Source organism: Hippocampus bargibanti, linkage group LG01 (assembly GCF_051943395.1).
Source record: "Hippocampus bargibanti isolate YZ-2025 linkage group LG01, ASM5194339v1, whole genome shotgun sequence".
In the NCBI taxonomy this organism is placed as follows: domain Eukaryota; kingdom Metazoa; phylum Chordata; class Actinopteri; order Syngnathiformes; family Syngnathidae; genus Hippocampus; species Hippocampus bargibanti.
This window is the reverse complement of record NC_142734.1, coordinates 30477278-30493637: the sequence shown is the minus strand read 5'-3', so window position 1 is coordinate 30493637 and position 16360 is coordinate 30477278. Positions and strand designations below refer to the sequence as shown.

At 40.9% G+C, this 16360-nt stretch overlaps 1 protein-coding gene across 3 annotated transcripts in view; it reads left to right on the top strand.

The window, feature by feature from the left end:
• Positions 1-16360, top strand: part of LOC148903865 (TOX high mobility group box family member 2-like) — a 92020-nt gene that overhangs the window by 56512 nt on the left and 19148 nt on the right. For all 3 annotated transcript variants that reach the window (XM_089010091.1, XM_089010082.1, XM_089010074.1), the window contains one exon: positions 604-867. In XM_089010091.1, coding sequence (XP_088866217.1) covers positions 604-867 — 264 coding nt within the window. The remainder of the gene's footprint in view (positions 1-603; positions 868-16360) is intronic.

Here is a 16360-nt window from a genome sequence, read left to right as displayed (position 1 = left end):
TTTTTTTAGGAGATGTAAAGTTTTAATGCTGTATTTTATTTTGTTTTCCACTGTTTGCTACATATATATATATATATATATATATATATATATATATATATATATATATATATATATATATATATATATATATATATATATATATATATAATAAAAAAAAGACATACATTAGCACATATTTTGGTTCGTGTGTGTATATGTGTGTTTGTGCGTGTGTGTCAGTCAACTGAAGCAAACAGTGGAAAACAAAATAAAATACTGCATTAAAACACACACACACACACATATATATATATATATATATATATATATATATATATATATATATATATATATATATATATATATATATATATGCATTTATTTAGTTTTTGTTGATTCACACACAGACGTTGTTCACACACACACGGACGGTAATATATGCTAATGCATGTCGGTAGGTTGGAGACTCTAAATTTCCCCTGGGTTTGAATGCAGATCTTTTTTTTTGTAACCTGCATTTCTCGTGTTTTTCTCCAAATACACTGCAACAAGCCGACTCCTCAACAAGAATGCACAAAATCAACCCCAATCGCCATTAATTGACCTTGTATGCATCTGCAGAGCTATTCCACTCCGGGCAGGGGCAGCAATGGCGGCGGCGGAGGAGGAGCGGGGGATGAGGACTATGAGATCCCGCCAATTACACCCCCCAATCACGCTGACCCTTCTCTGCTGCACCTCATGGAGCACGAGTCCGGGTACCCCTTTCACTCCTTGCCTCACAATGGCCTGCTCAACACCTACACCTACCCCGAGCTGCCCGCTCTTATGATGTCCAACATGCTGGGTCAGGACACCCACCTCCTCTCGGGGCCTATGCACTCGGTAAGTACGCCCTCATGCACTTTCATCCATCCGCCCCATTTTTTGTCATCTCACACTGTGCTGCGATGCTCTTCCCTCTCCTGATTCAAATTGTCTGTCTGTGATCATTTTTTCATCACGGCAAACTGTTCACGCATTAGCGCGATAATTAGTACGGTTAGAGGCCACGGAAGCCAAGACGGCAAAGTCAAAAGCGGAGGCTCGAGCATTGGCGATGAAACATTGATAAACAAGCTCGTCTCTGCGCCGTGCGGCGCCTCCTCTTAATATCTCCTCCGCCGCGCAACTCAAAAGATTTCCTGACCTCAAAGCGAGTCGAGAAAGAGAGCGAGAAATTCAGCGTTGCACATTTTCGTTTGCAACGAGCAGCAAAGTGATTGAGGGGGGAGCAAAAAAAAAAGATTTTAAGACTAGCGGGAGGTTTCGGAACAGAAAGCTTCGACAAGAAGAGGGAATCTCGCTTGTCAGCGACTTTTTCTTCTATATAAGGGGACTCTCACAGTGAAAGCAAAAGGACTTTTTCTTATGTCAAACATGCTTCAGACCCAACATGTAAACATCCTCGCCGCATAGTCAGATGCTTTAATCATAGAATTGAATCAGATGAATTATGGATGCCCCGTGTGGTTAATTATTCAACGTCATATACTTTCATCTGACATAAATATTACTTTTTTTTACCCCCCCTGCTCTCTAGCCCCGCCTCCCCACTACTCCCCATGATGAATATTTATGCTTTAATGTTCGCATACGTGGCATTTATCCTCCGCTAATCAGGTCTTATGTGATTTTCTTTCTCAAACGACATAAGTTGCCCGCTCTGTTTTCACCATGGGTGGTGGCTAAAGGCCCCTCCTGTTCGTCCGGATTAGGTCACATTTCGCTGGGGCTGCTCTGATGAATATTCTCAAACCGTAGAAAGACGCTTATGATCGGAACTGGTAATTGTTGCCTTGAGAAACCGACAATTCGGGCGCAGGAGTCAATGAGCACCCTGTGCGGATTACAAAAGGTGAATTGATGAGCGAGCCAGGATAAAGAATATGTCATATTTATTTTTTTTGTACAGTAATATTGTGTCAGGACTCTGAGAGGGCGTGTCATTTTTTTCGAAACAGCTTTTGTTTCACCTTTGCAATTATTTACTTTCCAATAGCCCTTCGGGGTAATGTTCCATGTTCTCGTTCTAAGCCCCCCCCCTCACACCCCCTCTCATAAATGCACCAACATGGCAGTAAATCACTGCACAAACACAGACTTACACGCACGATGAAAGGGGCGAAGATTTATGTAACACATTAATAGTTGCCACTTTTTTACATTTTAGTACTACTCGTGCACAGCCCGACTAATAATAGCCACTAATAATATTTCTTGTTGCCTAGCAACGGGCACAAGTAATAGCTTACTCTGGAAAAAAATAGATGACCGATAAGAAAGAAAGAGGAGGGGGGTTGGAGGGAATAGTGTGTGTGGGTGGGTGGGTGATTTCAATTCATTTATTATCTCCTGGGACAAGAGGAGCTTATTTCTCAGGCTGTGGAATCGTAAAGTAGGATGTGCATGGAGAAATATTTCGAGAAATTGAAGATGACGTTGTTTTCATTTGCTTTCCATTAGGGATGTTTCATTTGATGTTTCCCCTCACAAAGTCAATTAACCTTAATTTCATACTGATTAGGATATAATAAGTGAGATTGAATTGCTGTCTGCTGAATGCTTTAAGGAAAATGAGGGTGGATTGAAAAAAAAAGGACTCGGTCTCGGTGTGACTGGTCATGTACGAAAAGAAAAACAACACTCGCAGCTGCATTGACAACCAAAATACTAATCGTTTGCTGCCTTGTTCACCAGCGTTTTTTTTAAAGGGCAAATAAAAAGCTGTACCTTAAGGATACACTTCTCCGCAATCAAAGCTATCCTTCAATGCACAAATAAACCTCCTCCAAGTACAAGCTCGGCTGGCGCAGCAGATTCGCCTCTTCTCGAGGGATGTTGTTGCTGGTTTTTGTACAACATGTAGCCTTAGGCTAAAGCTCTGTAAACTTCTCCCTGCTTTGGGATTCTCTTTCTCAGCGCACATCCATCCTTCAGCAAGCACAGTTAAATCATTTCAGGAATGAGAGTAGTGGATTGACACCATCGTGCTGCTTAGGCACAAAATGGGCACTGTAACTCCCAAGTCGTGTTGAAAATTGACGCTGAGACACAAGTGGTCGGGATGTTATGTAAGACAATCCGTTGATGGGCCCCTTTTTATGTATTAAGTCGTTTGACACCACCTCACTCACCAAACGTTTTTTTTAATTAAAACTGTACATACAACGTCTGTGTAAGCTCTTAGTCGTACAGGAGTGGTCCATCGATGAAAAGGTTTCTTCAGCCGTCATCTGTACTTTTTTGAAGGTGTTTGAAGGTTTTGCTTCTTATCCAAGATGCTTCTTCAGCGAACTAAAGCCTTACTGGTAGTATCGGCCCTATATATATATCCCTAATGTCCAGACATGGCGGCGCCGGACACTGCCATGATAGGTCCCTAAAAAGTACAGATGATGGCTGAAGAAACCTTTTCATCAATGTACATACAACGATAGCGGAGAGCATTTACAATGAATTGGGGCAAGTTATTGCTAGCGCTGTGCACAAGTGCAGATACAAATATATTTAAGCTAGACGCTACGTTCACAAGTATTACATAGTACTTTTGGCTGACCTGATGCTGTGTAGAAATTATTATGTGGTCATTTTTTTAAATTAAAAAGGAACATAAAACGATAGAGGAGAGTATTTACGACGAATTGTGGCTGCGTTCATTTTCAATTTGAGAGAGGTAAATTATTGGTAGAACGTGTGCATAGGTGCAGATGGAAACGTAATTCCTCCACAATATAATCGTACTCGTTGGCGGACCTGGTGCGAGACAGAAAAAATTATGATGACCTTTTGAAACTCATTCATTGCCATTCTATGCTTATTCAGAACTTATTCACTGCCATGGCCAGATGCAATCATCAAAAGAGCCATATTTGGCTCGCGAGCCATAGGTTTCCGACACATGTGCTCGATAGAAACATTTATGGACCTTTTTATTGTTTAAAACATACAACAGTAGGGAAGAACATTTACAATGAATTCAGGCTGCGTTCCATTTCGCGTTGAGAGAGGCAACTTATTGTTAGAACTTGTGCATAAGTTTTGATGGAAATACTGTATATTTCAGCCTCACGCTACGTGCACAGGTATTGAACCGTATTCGTTAGCTGACCTGATGCTAGATAGACACAATTATGAGGACAAAAGAGCTGGATCTAATTGTATGGCTTTCAAAAAGTACAGATCTGTCATCTCGGTTCATTTGATTGAAACTTGTTTAAAATTATTATTATTATTATATATTGCTTATTGTGGTGTAGAACTGAATCATCATGAAATTTGAGTCTGGTAGCATTTAGCCTTTTCTCATGTGACTGACCCTTCGGTCAGTCACCAACACATTACCAACACATTAGAAAATAACTCAACTTATTGCCGCTGAATATTTGACACTTGTTATCTTTATTTGTTTGCGTGCGCGAGTGAAATTGTGGCCGTTGGCTGTATATACAGTACTGTGCCCAACTCCTAAGTGATCCTTTGTTTTCGAAGGCTATAATAGTGTCATTCCCAGACACCGAGCGCTATTTAGAGCTTTGCTTACATTTTCATAGCTCCTCCCCTCCAAGCTGACAGACTGCGTCAGTGAGTGCGAATCAAGACAGAGAGAGAAAGACCAGTCTAGGATGAGCACAAACTGCGAAATGTAACATGCTGGCGTGTGAATGTTGAGTACCGCCGGAGAATCACTGCCTCATCCTTTGCTGTCAGGATGTCTGCCAGCCCGGGAAGAGGTGGCACTCATGGGTCTTGTGTTCAACAAGCCCCCTGATCATTTGGGTCTGCTTTAGGTCCGCTGTGTGCAAAGGGATGCCAGCATGCTCTCATTCTTTGATAAGATAAAGCAGAAAGGACAGAAGACAGTAATGAGAGGTCCTGGAGGGGCCCGGAATAGCGTCTTAAGGGGCACAGCGGCGTTTAAATATTGTAAATAGTGCACCGGCCCCCTGTCTCATTACTGCTGTAATGAGGCTAGTTAAAGGGGGGCCGAAGCCATGACTGGCAGAACAACAGCTGCCAGTTTCTAACAACTCTGCACCACGCAATTAACTCACAGAACTCCCACTCACATTGACGTTGGAGCCACATCAGATTTGAAAACCATTCAAAAATATGTTGTGTGGATGGGATGAAACAATTTAATGGTTTTGGTTTTCCCAAATTCATAACCGCCTGTGGCAAAAAATGACTTTGACATCCCTGCAGTATGGTATTCAATATACCATAATCCAAATTTGCTTCTCATTGAGTAAGTACATTGTCCGTTGGTGTATTTTTCAGGTACATTTCTGGATTGGATTGGATATACCTTTATTCATCTCACAGTGGAGACATTTACATTTTACCGCAGCAAATTTAGGAAAGGAAGAGGAAAGGAAAGAAAGAAGTAGAAAAACAAAATACATGAGCTGCTGGAAAGGCAGCCACTCTCGGGGCGCCATCTTGTAGTCAAAAGAACGCAAAATTTACAAATGCAGCCTGATTGCGCAATATCGATGTAATATTATCGTTGGTTGTATGATTTTGTAATTACTCTGTCATCTCCTCCCCACAGAAATACAGCATGCATTTTCAAATGCACTGTAATGTAATTCAACTGTAGGTTTCTGTGTGCATGCACGTGTGTGTTTGTGCGCGCGTGTGCACACTCGCACATGTCAGACACTGTCAGAGTCACTGATCGCTACAAGGTTATGTGAGCTTGATTCCATTCGACTTCATTTACTGTAATCTGACAGGAAATTTATTTTGCATCACTTGGCATTTAGGACATCGGCGACAATGAGTGGAATAGCAATTCTAGAACAGTGACATAAAATCGATGCAGACTACTGTGTTTATTTGTGGCTTGTAGATTGTTAGATTGGGGCCCAATGGAGCAATTACAAAGGTCAGAATTGGTGGATCAACATAGCACCTAAATCACTGTTGTGAGTCCTCTTCAAGGAGTGACATACCTACATCATTGATCATGCACAAAAATAAATAAATAAAAAAGTAGACATTGTAATGTATAATGCCTAACTTACAGCACATCACAATTAAATCCATTCTGACTGCCGAAAGGCACACTAAATTTGTCTGCAAGGGTACATTTCCATCCAACAACGCCTAAAGAAATCCTTTGAAATAAACCATCAAAGGAAATGCCAATGTAAAAAAAAGAAGAAAAAAAGGCAGCAAATTGCGGTTTGCACTTGTCTTGACATGTTCATTGCTTGCTTGGATTACTTGTATTTATTGAAACAGCTGTCTTTATTTCCAGAGGTTTGCGACATATCTCATATGACCTGCATGCTCTGCTGCCTTCCACTAGGGCAGCTATGAAATCCTGGTGACATTCGCAGATAAATCACTTTTTGGGAGCAGTAGAAACGTTTTCTGTTTTGTCTTTTCATTTCATTAAAAAAGGAGAGAGAGAGAGAAAGAGAGACAGATGCCCTTCCGTATGTTACCCTCCAGTACAGGAGCAAACAATGTGTCTTGCAGTTGTCAGCAGAAATGACAGTAAGATAATTGGCGGGGCGCTCCTTTTTCATTTGAAATAAAACAAACAGGCTTGCAAAGAGAAAAAAATTAATAGAAATAAATACAAAATAAGGCTTTGTTTTGCTGCACTTTATTACGCCGACATTGGCGTAATGAAGTGGAGTATTAACGGACTGAGTGTTAAAAAACAAATGCATGTTCATTGGAGTGCATGAATATTCATAGCGCTAATGCAAACAACCTTAGGCGACTGTTAGGACTAATGAATATTTAAAACAACTTGGTAACAGCGAGTTGAACACCGCGTTAGAGCTGACTATCTGGGAATGTCATGTGCAAGGGGAAACTATTTCAGGAATTAAAAAAAAAATCGGATTTGAGTGGTTATCAAAAAGCATCTGGAGAGCAACAACCCATTTTTGCGTTTGCACGTTTGTTACGGGGGATCACAGAAAGAGGCTTTGATGACATGCGAGAGACAAGAACAGATGTTCGGACGTTAGAACTCGTTTGTTAGTCCGTCTGTCAATCAAGAATTGGATGAATTAAGACATGTTCATTTGTACTACAAGTTTAGTGCTCCGCTGCCATTTTGTAGCATTTTGTACAAAAAGCACTGTGTGGTAATCAGAAGACAGATGGTAGTTGTCGCCCATGACAAATGTGCATTGGAACCATCGTGTACAACAGGGGTGTCAAACTCATTTTTAGTCGCTTCGGAATTGCAGGGCCATTACAATGTTTAATCATCACATTGTATTGTTACTCATACATTAAAAAAATGCCTAACGAGTTTTGAAATGACCCAAGTATTTGTTCAATTACTGCACAACTGAGTGTAAACATGATGGGTTAAAAGTGATTGTTCGTCCCTGGTTCATCGCTCTTCAAGGTGTTAGAAGTCGGATGGTAGCAGCAGGAAGCCAGGTGTTGAACAGAATGTTATTTTAATCTTGTAGACAGCAGGGACATTGTGAGGTCGGTTGAGGAGAGACAGAGAGAGAACAGAGAGATAGACATGTTGGGAGGGCATTTATATAAGACGGACAGGATGTGACATATCGGATGTGAGGTATAGGATGTGACATCGTGTAAAGGCAGGATATGACGTATCAGGAAGTCCAAGAAAAACAAAACGATGCAAAAAGATGTTTAAAGATGTTCGTATAGCAAATTGCCACAACAAAACATGCTAACAAACGTATTGCAAAATGTTATGGCTATTTATTACATCTGACAATTTGAGATTTTGGTACAGATTTATGTAAGCAAGGATAAAGGAAGTTGACACAGATAATTTGCTTTCACGGGCCACATAAAATTGTGTGGAGGGCCAAATCAGGCCCCCGGGCCTTGACTTTGACACTTGTGGTGTGCAGTTTTTAAATGACAAAGAAACTGGGGAGTGGCTAAGATACATTGTAATCAATGCAATGAACCCCCTCGGGTTTATACAGGGACCAAGCCCAGGCGTCCATCGTGAATTTCTGCGTAAAAATGAGTCTCTCAAAAAAATATTTACAAAGAACACAGTTAAAATGAGAACCATAATACAATCCTAAAACACTTTATTAGCATCTGTATCTTTAAAAATCCAAGATTAGCATGATTTTGGCCAATAGGCAAGAAGACTGTTCGCGTCTGTTCTATTGGCCGAACTCAGATGGTCTCGCGGAAGATGGATTTGGTGTTTTTTGGGAATAGTTAATGTCAGTGGTAACCATTTTTCTCATTTCATTTCTGTTGTTGATTGTTTGCTGCTTGCTAGTTTTTTATTGTTGTTAGTGTAAATCAGACTAGCTAATGCTAGCCAGGGTTGTTAGTGGAAGTTATAGAAGTGTTGAATATGTCTTATCGTTGCCATTAATACAGTCATAAGCAACATCTACTTTGGAATTGTGCTTCCTACATTCATCTTTTTAATATTTTTTCATAAATTTGAACCACATTCGTAATTTTAAGTCACTTTTAATTCAATATTAATTTCAATTGTGACTTCATGCAGTTGAATATATGTAACGTATCACAAGCCAATGCGTTATTGCCACACATGTTCTAAAACAAAATTCACAATATACTAAAATATCTGTAGGGTACTCTGAACTGTTTTCAAAATGTGTTTGACTAAAAGTCGAGTTTAAGAAAACAAAAGATGAAAATCATACAAAAGGGGGCAATTACGTAAGCATTTGAAAAGTGTGCATTGCAGCTTTTGGGAACGTCCGTCACGCTTTGGAGAATCTCTCAAGTCTCGACTGCTTCCTTTGAGGACTCCGAGCAATGACTCGTCCTCGTCAGCAACGCTGCGCTAATTAGGCCCGCCACAAAGTCAGCCTGTGGGGATAATGTCCCATTATTAGAGTCATTTGTTTCAATTAACCGCTCTGTGCTTCTACAATAGCAAGGCGCAGCCCGGCGCAGAGGAGCCATTACTCTTGGCTGGGGAAGCTCTGATGTTCGGTGTGGGAGAAAGTAACAGCTTCCCGCATCCTGCTCGCGGTGTCGCTGCCAGGTTAAACAAATGTAATCAAGGTTGAGTTGTTTCTGGATGCGAGGGGAACCAAATTGCACCTTGTCTTTCTAGAAATAATGACTTTTCAAACGATCGGACTTGGACTGTCCTCATACGCTCTACCTACAACCAGTAACCGCTAACAACTGAGCATTTGCTGACTAGTCTTTGTACCCTCTAAATGTAGGGCAGCACGTTGTGGTTGGCTAAAATCTTGTTCTGCTACTCCGGTGTTTAGTTAAGTTATTCTGCTTCTTAGATGGTAGCCAAGTCTCATTCTTGTCCTTGAGGTTGTATTTCTTTAAACTCGTCATTACAAATTGGCAGAAACTGAATAATTTTATCACCAAAACACCCAAAGATTGACACTTGTACCTACGTAGCGAACAATAAGGCACTCTAATAAGGCCTGGCAACCGACAGACAGAAAGAACAATTGTGCTCCACTTTTAAAAAGAGACATAAAAGCAAACTGGCATCTGCTTTGGAGTGGTAGCATAATGACAGGGAAACAACAACTGTGTGTCTGTGTGTGTTTTTTTTCTTCCACAATACCAACAAACACAACAGAGGGTTTTGGAGCCGAGTTGTAAAAGTAGGTCTCGGATTTTATAGATCACAGCCTGTCAGTCAGAGCATAATGTTAGGCCCTGTGAGTTAATTTCAGCTTTACCGGGGCCCCTGTTCTTATTTTGCTTCCCTCCAAGAAGCCACACTGTCTGAAGATTTTGGCAGTCCACTGGAGATCGACGTGATAGTCAAATGCACACATGAGGAGAGAACATTTTAAGTCACAATCTGGCTGCATATTCTGCGGGGGGGGGGGGGGTTACAACTTCCAATTTTTAATAATGTTTAGTAATGTTATTAATGTTTACTGTCGCAAAACCATTTGCGAATGGGTAACCAGAGCCACAAATATGTAACCAGAGTCACAGACATATGCAACCAGATTCACAAGTACACATACAATGAATTAGATCACACATTTGGAGATCAATATACTGGACACATTTTCAAATTTATTAAACAGATTTGTGCATCTGGTTGGGTAATTGTAAATCAAGGTATATAGAATTGTGACTCAGGTTGTGAAATTCTGACTCAGGTTATGAATTTCGGACTGTTATGTTTTTCTGACTGTGATTACACATTTGTGACTCAGGTTATGAATTTGTGACTGTTTTGACTGTTATGTTTTTCTGACTATTACACATGAGTGTTAAGTTATAAATTTATGATTCAGGTCATAACTGACTATTACGTTAGTCTCACTCTGATTACACATTTGTGACTCAGGTTATGAATTTCTGTTTCAGGTTATGAATTTTTGACTGTTGCGTTTTTCTGACTGGGTAGACATTTGTGACTCAGGTTATGTATTTCTAACTGTTATATTTTTCTGACTCACATTCTGACTCACATTTGTAAATAATTCGGTATAATAATGCCCTCCGTAGATGTTGCACTGGCTAGGCTTTAATACAATTGGTAGGCCATCCTGGACAGCTCTCATGTAGTTTCCATCCATCCATCCATCCATCCATCCATCCATCCATCCATCCATCCATTTTCTAAACTGCTTATCCTCACGGGGTTGTGTGCTGGAGTCTATGCAAGCTTTCTTCATGCATTAGGCGGGGTACACCCTGAACTGGTTGCCAGCCAATCACAAGGCCGCACGTGGACAAGCAACCATCAACGGTCGCACTCACAATGATGGACAATTCAAAGTGCTCAATTCACTTCCCATGCATGTTTTGACTTCAAGATGCAAGAGTGGCTGCCTTTCCAGCAGCTCCTGTGTTTTGTTTTTCTACTTCTTTCTTTCCTTTCCTCTTCCGTTCACAACTTTGCTGCTGTGAAATGTAAATTTCTCCACTGTGAGACTAACAAAGGTAAATCCATCCATCCAACTATCCAGATAAACTCGACACATAAAGGCCAAAAGCCATATCGAACCATGCACCTCTGCACGCTGAGGCGTACATGCTAACCGCGTCGCCTTTTTTGGGGGGGGGGGGCGCTATCGTTAGCCCACAATGTTTGCTAATGTGAGCAGAAAAGCCACTAGACATTACCAAACAATTAGAATTTCAGTGACTGCATTCTAAATGTTGCATGCGAGTGCGTTGACAGTGCCCCAATCAGGTTCTCAGATTCGCCCTTTATGATATGAGCATTTTGACATTTTACATGAGCACGCTCACTTGTTGTTCCCAGTTGGATACTCGACGAGCCACTTTAATCACCTGCTTCATAAAGTGGGAGCTTAAAGGACAGCCGACATCTCCGGACAAGTTGTGTCCATAATTCGTAAAATGGCTTCAAATGACTTCTACTGAGCGTATTTTACAATGGTTTCACCGCATATAGCTATATTTTACGTTTTAAGACTCGCGCTGAATATTCCGGAAGTCTTGTTTTTGAGTTGGTGACGAGTCCGTACGTGAAGTCACTAAAGGACCGCCCTTCACCGTAAAAAAAAAGACGCATTGTAGCGGTCCTTCCATAACGTCAATGTATATTGCTGTACCTGTTTGGTCTGGGGACCTCGTGTTGCACCCAAAAGCCGCCAGGAGGCCAGAAGAGGGCGTCCAAGCGCCATATAAGGAATTCATCAGCCTGTGTTAACGGAGGTGGCCACAGGATGTCGCCATTTTATGCCTCTTTTTTTGGGTAAGAGATTTTCCCCCAATGTTGCCGCAAAATGGCACAAATAAATTCTTTACTCGATTGCAAACATGTATGATTTCCTCTTCAGAAGTATTTGAATCATATTCATAACTCGATGTGTAACAAGAAAGCATATTCTCTGAATCTGAAGCAATTGTTTTGATTCACTAGCAATGGTAGACGTCTTGGCGTGACGTCACGAACTGGGGGCGGGACTTTCTGAAAATGCCCGATTCGCAGCTCAATTTTTTTTGCAGATTTTGGACACTTTAAGTCATTTTTATTGGTGTTTTGCATTTGACTAAAAATATCATACTGCATGTTTTGGGTATTTTAGATGCTATAAAACGTTTTTCTGGTATCAGTTAAAAAACAAAAAAGTGACGTCGGTTGTCCCTTAATAGAGATGACAATAATATTTCAATAAATCATTGCACCATGTGGTCGAGGAATTGTATCAAAATGTGTAGATGCTTCTTTAATGCTACTTTCACCGGCGGGAAAAATGGTGTTATTTTTCTTTCCTAATCATTTACATATGTATCAGCCTTTTAAGCATGCAGTAATGTAAAAGCCGAGCGCATGCAATGCGCAAAGCACTTTTCTGTCCTTTCAGCACGAGATAATGGAAACTTCAATCGCGAGCAAGAGGTTGCTGCCATGTGATGCCTCTGTTGCCAGGCTCTCTCATTGGCTTTCTCGCCCCTCCCGCTGCGCAGATGTTTACAAAGAGACATCACCAGCTCACATTAAAGGGTTCAAGTTGTCCCCTCGGGCTGTTGCTATGGAAATAACCCCGCTATGGTCGCTCATTCGAGTTTGATTAATTGTATTTTTTCTCCGTCATAGCTTTTTGCTTCTACAAAGAACTCATCATCAGGACATTTTAGCTTGGAAAAAAAACAATGGGATTAGGTTATTCCATTTGATCTTTCCGGTATTGTTTCTCTCACACCATAAAGGCAGCGTTGCTTGAAATACGCCTTGTGAATGTTTTGTTCAAATTTTGGCATGCTAAAATAGTGTTACCTGTATTTAAAAAATGTGTCTCTTTTCCACCTGGATGGGGAAAAAAATCATTTTGCCTTCCCCGCTTCTAAATTGCACGCCGCGGTGCTGAGCTACAGCAACCCAGTGGGGCCAATTAGAATGCCAGCAGAGCCAGGAAGTGCACAGCGGATGCTTTTTGCCGCTCTTTATTAAAATCCAATCTGCATGAACCCCTCCAACAGCTCGTTAAACTACCGTTAATCTAATTAGCTCTCACTTGCCACTGTTTTTGACCGCATTACCAAATAGGAAGGTCTGGACTTTGCAATTGAGGCTGATTAAGTCAATCCGGTGCTGAGAAGAGATCCTTAGAGCTGTCAGTTCCTTTCCACCTTGGGTTAAATCATGTGCGGCGACTTCTGCTCTGGTTCTGGTTGGAAGTAGGAATGAAAATATCTGCAAAGGTGATATTTAGCCACCAGCTCACTGGTGCAGCCGTCAATCTGAAGCCACGTGGTGCGTTATTATAGCTCTGGATGTCGTAAAAGGAACCGCATGAAGGCCGAAGATGCTATTTTAGCTCTGGTTCCAACTGTTGTTATCTCCCGTTTTTATATATTTTTGAACCACAAGCATGAATCTGCACTTCCGGTTGATGATTGTTTGGGCTGGGCCGTATTTTTATTTGATGAGTGCTGCTCTTGGAATGATTGCCTGCTTTTTTCAGCTCAGAGATCTGTGAGGTGGCTTTGACATGCAGTCCCGCTCATTGCTTACAGATGGCCGCTCTGACATGGCCCTGTAATAGCTTCCAGATGAAAAGCGCTTGCTATATTGTCCAAGACCACCAAACATCGTCTACGCCGAGTGATTTATAGATATTGTCCAATCTGAAGATTATGTGGGGAGACATTTAAGTAGATGATCACATGTTGCGCCGTTCTAAAAAAAACTCCCGCTTGTACTCGGCGTTCCATTTATGGTCAGAAGGTTTACGCATCAAACAGCTTTGTTTACATTCTCTTTTTGTCGGCTGCGTTGTAATAGACCAATCTTGATAGTGTTGCATATTGCTTTCAGATGTTCATCGGGGGAAAAAAAATGAAAATCAACATAACCGCGACATGCATGCAATCGAAGCAAACTGTAAGCCACGTGGTTGCTTACCCTACACATCAAATGTGTTCATTTTGTTTTCTTCCAACCTGAATCTGAAAATGACCGTCAATGTATAGTCTGCATCTGCAGCTGATATTTTCGGAGCAGCGAGTAACTTGTGGTGGTAATGGTGGAAAATTTACAGTACTTATTTTCGATATTGTGTAATACTCACCGGTGCTGCTGTTTTAACAATGGCCATCTATCTATTTATACAACCACAAAGGTATGGGGTTCATTTAACAGCTGCATTGAGCACTGCATGGCTCCATGCTTGGGGGTGTCGAAGAAATGCTCTCGAGTGTCTTATACTTGCACTGACAAGGCTGTCCTTTGCTCCTTATCTTAAAAATGGAAGTATTTCCTAAATTAAAAATGTGATCAGGGGAAAAAAAATATTATTCATTACAGTTTTTTTGTATATTACAAATAATGTGACCTATTCATTCCAATGATGTCGAGTGACAGGCCGGACAATTAACTCATTTACTTGTTTTTTTTTCTTGCAAGGGGCGGTGCCGATAAAGGGCTGGTCAAACCTCTGGCAATGTTTTTCCCTTCCACAAAGGGGCAGCATTTGCCTTTTGGCTCTGTATACAGTGCAACAGGGGCAAAGTAATGAAAGGAAGCTGAAAGAAAATGTTGAATTACTTCACTAATTCACTGCCATTCACGAACTCATTCGAGAATTGAAAATATAACGTAGAGCGCCATTCCCAATTTTGTTCGGGTTTTGTGTTTTCATGCTTGGGTGCCGATAAAGTGCTGGCAAACTATGTTCTTTCCACAAGGGGGCAGCATCTACCTTTTTATATGTTAGCGCTTTGTTCCAGCTTCAGGTGTTGTTAAAACGCTATATAAACCAATATGTATGTATTGCATTGTATTTTGGACAGCCCCCCTTTCAAGTTCATATAACTCCAGACCCATATAATTTAGGAATTAACTCTTTTTTCTGATGAAAGAAGAGAATCTAAGGTTTCTGCCACTGAATTGAATGTTTATGTAGTCCTAAAGCTCTATATTCTGTGGGTCCTGGAATTCAAGTGACAATGACAAAAACCCTGGCACTGGAGTACACCTTTTTTTGCACATTGTCTGGCAGTGAATGAGTTGAACAGTCTACCACTAGATGGCAGCGAGTAACATCCATACAAAGCGCCATTCATGCGTCGAAAAATAGTTGCGTGCGCACGAACAGGGATATACAGTATTGGTTTGTGTGTCTGCTTCACTGTCAAAAGATTTTGAGTTTGAATCTGTGTTCACAAGTACTACCGAAACAACGGTTTGGCAACTGCAGTCGCAACTTATTATTTGCCAGCGTTTTGGGGGAGTTTTTGCAAACAGTGTCAGACACCAAAGATGTTAAACATTTCAATTTCACTCGGAACACCTCGCCAGCGGTCCCATTTCCACGCGTAAGATCGGCAGCTGTTGACATCTGGAAATCAAATGACTCAAGGGGGATCTTTGCAAGTGAAGACAATTAAATCTGATCTTTTGCTGTCATTGCATCTATTGAGTTGTCACAGCTTTGAGTGAGAAAGTGCGCCCGTGACAGACAGCGCACTGACTTAAAATGAGCAGTAAATTAAACATCACGCCGCCAATCGTCATTTCTTGTCATCGCCGACGCTTGTTATGAGTCTTATACTCTTTGCAGCTAAATCATTTACATGCCATCTTTTTTTTCTTTCTGCTGTGGGAATTTTTTTGCGGCCACTGCGTTGTGCTCCAATTTCAAACCATCCCAATAAAAAGCGGCACTTGGTGCGCCTTCCACTGTGCTGTATAGCAAACATGGAATTCCCTCAGCCGGTTATAATTTTGTTTGGAATGTGTGCTCTTTATTGCAAGAATGTGTCATGTTTGTTTTCACCCAAGTCATGGAGGCGAGCCCAGTGACAAGGAGATGAAAACATGATTTCATTTAAAACTTTTCCAGACTTTTTTTTCTAGCTCCTTCTCCTTGTGCTTAATTTATTTTAAGCTTATTTTAACAATCAAGTATTATCTTGGTACTATAGACGTTTTTTGAACAATGAAAAATTACGGTATTATAACATATTGAATAGGATTCAAATTAACATCGGTACGATACTTGGTGCAGTCATTTTAATAGCAAGTAAAATATAGTGAAATAGAACTTTAACTTGATCAGTCAGGGTCCTTCATTTTTTTCTGTGTCGTTAGTGCTCTCCCGCAATATTGTACCAATGCCTTTCTCATCTTGAGTCTCACAAAAATTCCAATGACTTTTCTGCTGAATGTGTCGCTTCAAGGAGTCCAGCTTGATTTAGACCATATCTTTCCATCCGAAAAAATCGCTTACAACTTTAACTCAGTATGTTTTGCAGAGCAGACCTTTCTCACTCAATAAATAAAATATCTCACTCGGTTTCACTACTTCTTCTTTTGCACGTACTACGACAGCCTTTCCAACTTAAAATAACAAGAGTTCATTTTTGTTTTGCTTTAGGGAGTCGACGTATTACATTTATGGCCATTTCA